The sequence below is a fragment of the Vombatus ursinus genome, unplaced genomic scaffold, assembly GCF_900497805.2.
Source record: "Vombatus ursinus unplaced genomic scaffold, bare-nosed wombat genome assembly UNPS02009918.1, whole genome shotgun sequence".
Classification (NCBI taxonomy): Eukaryota; Metazoa; Chordata; class Mammalia; order Diprotodontia; family Vombatidae; genus Vombatus; species Vombatus ursinus.
The window spans coordinates 5,247,478-5,251,670 of record NW_020949696.1 but is presented as its reverse complement, the minus strand read 5'-3'; the positions used below and the strand labels follow the sequence as shown (position 1 = coordinate 5,251,670).

General features: G+C 54.1%; 1 protein-coding gene across 1 annotated transcript; it reads right to left on the bottom strand.

Moving 5' to 3' along the window:
- Window positions 1–572: 572 nt before the first annotated feature.
- GADD45B (growth arrest and DNA damage inducible beta) lies at window positions 573–2,955 on the bottom strand. The gene is made up of 4 exons (XM_027853322.1): window positions 2,569–2,955; window positions 2,201–2,302; window positions 1,780–2,002; window positions 573–1,383 (listed from the first exon to the last, which is right to left on the bottom strand). Exons 1-4 carry the CDS (start codon window positions 2,610–2,612, stop codon window positions 1,270–1,272), a joined length of 483 nt encoding a protein of 160 aa, XP_027709123.1. The 5' UTR covers window positions 2,613–2,955; the 3' UTR covers window positions 573–1,269.
- Window positions 2,956–4,193: the final 1,238 nt, after the last annotated feature.

Below are 4,193 nucleotides of genomic sequence, written 5' to 3'. Positions count from 1 at the left end.
GCTGGCTCTAGTCTCAGGTCTGCCCACTGACTCTGCTTCGTGACCTTGGTTAGGCAAATCTCTTCCCATGGAGCTCATTTCTCTGTTTGCAAGAAGGGGAGATGATAAAAGGAAGGGGCGGGGATGGAAGGGGGCAGTTGGGCTGTCTGAGGTAGATTTGCCACCTCTTCAATTCTGAGTTCTGCCTAATTGAAAAATGGGGCAAGCACCAAAGGAGACAGTATTCTGAAGCAGCGCTCACGGGGCACACGCCACCTCGGAGAGTTGCTGAGTTTCACAATAAACCGGTCTTTTAATTGCTGTGCTAAAGGGAGAGGGAGGGAAAAGAGAGAAGAGAGGAGGGGTTAAAAAAAAAACTAGGCCTTTGTTATTAGTTTGAGGCCTTGGCGCCGACCACAGAAACTGCAGTGTTTTTGCAAACTCGAAGCAAGTTACTCCTGAAGTGGTTTTTAACAGGGAGTTAAGACTTCCTGGTGTAAGGCTGCAGGACGACATTCAGCCGAGCTCCCTCTGGGGCAGCTCAGCCGTGAAAGAGACTGGGGGAGGGGACAGAAGAGCAGACAAGCAAAGGAGCCGGAGAGTGCAGAAATTTATTACCAAACCAGCATTAGACACACACACACACACAAAAATATGTATATTGATATAAACTTGTCTTCTCTTCTCAAACGGCTCGATTAGTGCAATAACGTAAAAATATATGTATATATGTATATATTGTTTGCAGATTGGGAGCTCCTACGCACACAGCAGCAGCAGCCTGTCCCAAGCTCCCGGTCTCAGTAGGTCTCTCTAGACCTCCCACCATCAAGTCTTGGTTGCAAATGCCAACTCCCATTTGCAACAGTGAACAGGCCATCGTGGCCGGCCACAGGGGCAGCCTGGCCATCTTGCCTCCATGCATAATCCCTTAGTGGTGGGGGAAGGCAGGTTTTCCTCTTAACTCCCCGACCCAATCACTGGACTCCAGGCATCCCTGGGTTCCACAGCCCCATGGTCACCTTCTTGCTCTGGCTGGTGGATCTTCCTGAGGCCAACACCGTCCCACCTCTCAGCTCTGTCATTCCTGACCCCAGACTCCATTTAGGGCCCGACAGAGGTTCCAGGTGTTTCTTCACCCCATTTCAGCAAGAACATTCTGTCCCTTACACCTCTTCCCGACAGTGGTCTTGATGGTTGGGTTCTGGTGTGGTTTGGGAAGGGGGGGGGTTGTTTTTTTTTTTTAAATGTGTCTGCAAGGCAGCAATTTTCCAAGTTTGGGGAAGGCTATCAGCGCTCCTGGAGGGAGATGTTAGGGAGCCACTGGTTGTTCTCCCGACTTTCCTCACAGTAGCTAGCCACTTCTACCAGTCCATGGCTCTTCCACGAGTCAGTATGAGGATTCTGGGGGGGGGGAAGAAAAAAAAAAAAGAGCATTAGGCTAGGGAGGCCCAAGTAAGCAGCACTCTTCCCTCCCCCTCCCCCATTCAGAAAAACAAGGCCCATCCCAAAATAGCACCAAGTTATGAGTTATAGGCCTGACTGGGCGGGGATACCTGGGCACTGATCCATGGGTGCCCGGAATAGCTCAGTGCTGAGCTGGCCAGGGCACGAGATGCCCTCTCTTCAAGCCAGATGGCAGGGGATGGAATTCCGAGCCCTGTCTCCCCACCTCCTTCTGTGCACCTTGTTGACAAACAAAATAACTTGTCTCTTACAGCAGGCCCCGCAGGTCCCTATCTATTTGTCTGAGTTGCTAAGTAACCCTGCCCCAAGCTAGGGAGGGACAGGCTCACCCACCGTGACCAGCAGGCAGTGCAGATCCCGGGACTCCTCGCTGTCTTCCGAGGGCCCCGGCTCCCCCAGCAGTTCGGCCAACCTCCTCATCCCAGACACCCGAACTATATCTATGTCGTTGTCACAGCAAAAGGCTTGAATCAACGTGAAATGGATCTGCAAGGCGATGTCATCCTCCTCATCCTCATCAATAGCCAAGAGGCAAAGGACCACGCTGTCTGGGTCCCTGAACACAGGGAAGGGAGGGGCGGAGAAAGGGGGAGAGAGGTGAGCAACCCTCAGTCAGGGAAGGGGCTCGCGCGCTTGGGGGCATGCTGCAAAACTCCTACTACACATCCGTGGGCTGTGCACAAAAGGAAAGCGGTATCCCATCGCCCACCAGCCCCCCACCCCGGCAGCATGAAAAAGACAGGCAGAAACTCACACATTCATCAGCTTAGCCGACTCATACACGCCCACTGTCAGGCGGTCTTGGCGCTGAGCCGCTACGAGCAGCTCCTCCACTGCATTGCTAACCGTCTGCATCCTGGAGAGAAACCGAGGCACAGAGCGTAAGAGATCAGGAAAGGTGATGGGGTGGATAAGAGAAAGGGCGATCGCAGACAGTCCTTTTTAGAGGTATGGACCCCCTCCCCCTTGGACACTCAGAGGGGCGAAGGAATGGGTCCGAGGCCCCGCTCGGCGGCAAAGCAGCAACATTGTGAGCTCCTGGCCAGCCCAGGGGGGTCATCGGAGCCTGGAACATCTACCCCACCGGGCGGAGGGGAGGTCAGCCCCCGGCCGGACACTCACTTCTGAGCAGCACTCTCGCAGGCCACGACTTCTTCCAAGGTCATGGTGCAATTGTAATCCACAGTGGAAGGAGCCCCCAAACCAATCGGAAACAGAGAAGCCGAGATCTCGAAGTCCAAGTCGGCGGAACCTGGAGCAAGGCGTTCCTCTGTCCCGAGAGAGGAGGAGGTGGCGGTGGCAGAGGCAGCCACGGGTCCCGAGGCAAAAAACCCCGGAACGATGATGAGAGAATTCCTCAAAAAAAAAAAAGCAAGATTCCCCGAGCCAATGCAATTAATCCAGCAAGCAAGCAAACGAGAAGCAGCAAACAAATCCGGGCGGCGATAAATCCAAGGCGTCTCAGTGATCTGCTACTGGCCCAAAGCTCTACTCCCGCGACAGCCGCCGCGCCCTCCTTATATGGCCTTCGATGGGAAAGGGGGCGTGGCCTCCCAGAGCCCTCCGCCACGTTCATTGGCCTCTCCATCAACGAAAACGAAGGCAGCCCTGGCCGCTACTGGCTCGGGGAGCGCAGCAGCAGGCGGCTTTGGGCGGGCTCGGATCTCCCCCGGGGCAGCCCCACGTGGGGGCTCGAGGCGCGGGAGGGAGGGGAGGGGGGGAGTAACTGAGAACGGTTGGGTACTTTTTTTTTTTTAAAGGAGGTTTCGAGTGAATTTCCCGGCAGCGGCTCCCAGTTTCTGCACGGGATTTCCACCGCGCGACTAGTGCATGTGATTTTGCAGAAAGCTGCTTTCCGGAAGGAGAGAGCTGTCTAGGTGACACCATTGCAGCCCTCCCGGCAGGTATATGTCCCAGTTCCCCCCATCCCCTGCACCGGGGCAGAGTTTTCAACGGTAGTTTGTGCCGGAATCACCTCCCCCGTTTCTGGCTTCTTGTACCCCGGCCCGGGGGACCCCACTTGGACCCAGCCAGCTCTTCTGCACGGCGCTGCAGGGCTGGAAATAATCCTGCGTTTTAAAGTTTTTAAAGCTCTATCCTCCCCACTGCCCTAAGCGCCCCCCACCCCCTATCACATTCCTGCACATATCCGGTGGGCTTTAAGGTTTGCAAAACAAAGCTCTTCTCCCCACCCCACCCCCAACAACTACCCCGGTCCAGTTAGCAGTGCGAGTATGAGCGCCCCCCGTCTCTGACAAGTTAAGTGTCCTATCAGTGGTCACACAGAGTGTGCACTCTTTTTCACTGCACACTAAGTTACGCAAGTGGTACTGAGTTTCGTTTAACAGATGGGGAAACTGAGATTCAGGACAGGAAGCTGCTGCCATAGTCAGTGTCAGAGCAGGGATTGAATCCACGTTTCTACTGACATCGAGTCGGTTGCTCTTTCCATTATCGCGTCAAGTGCCTACCTAAATTTGGAAGTCTGTGTGACCTGAGATAAATCCTTTCCCTGCTCGGGGCCCTAATTTCTTCTGCAAAAGGAGGTTGGACTAAATGATCTTCAAGGTCCCTTCTAGCTCTTATCCTGAGGTTCTGGAATTCTGTTTTATTCGGATGTAGATTGTTTCAAGTAGAGAGAAGCCCAGTAATAGCTTGCTAAGGTCCCCTAACTCATCCTAGACATAGGGCAGCCCCAAACGGTCTAAAAATAGTATGTTTTGGAGGGAGGGGGGATTTTCCCAGGA

What these genes read in the sequence shown, in the direction of transcription:
- GADD45B (XM_027853322.1), bottom strand. Translation starts at nt 2,612, where the DNA reads ATGACCTTGGAAGAAGTCGTGGCCTGCGAGAGTGCTGCTCAGAA. An exon ending in TCGGCTAAGCTGATGAATGT is followed by an intron (nt 2,003 to 2,200) that starts GTGAGTTTCTGC and finishes CCCTGTGTTCAG; the next exon opens with GGACCCAGACAGCGTGGTCC. An exon ending in TGCACTGCCTGCTGGTCACG is followed by an intron (nt 1,384 to 1,779) that starts GTGGGTGAGCCT and finishes CCCCCCCCCCAG; the next exon opens with AATCCTCATACTGACTCGTG.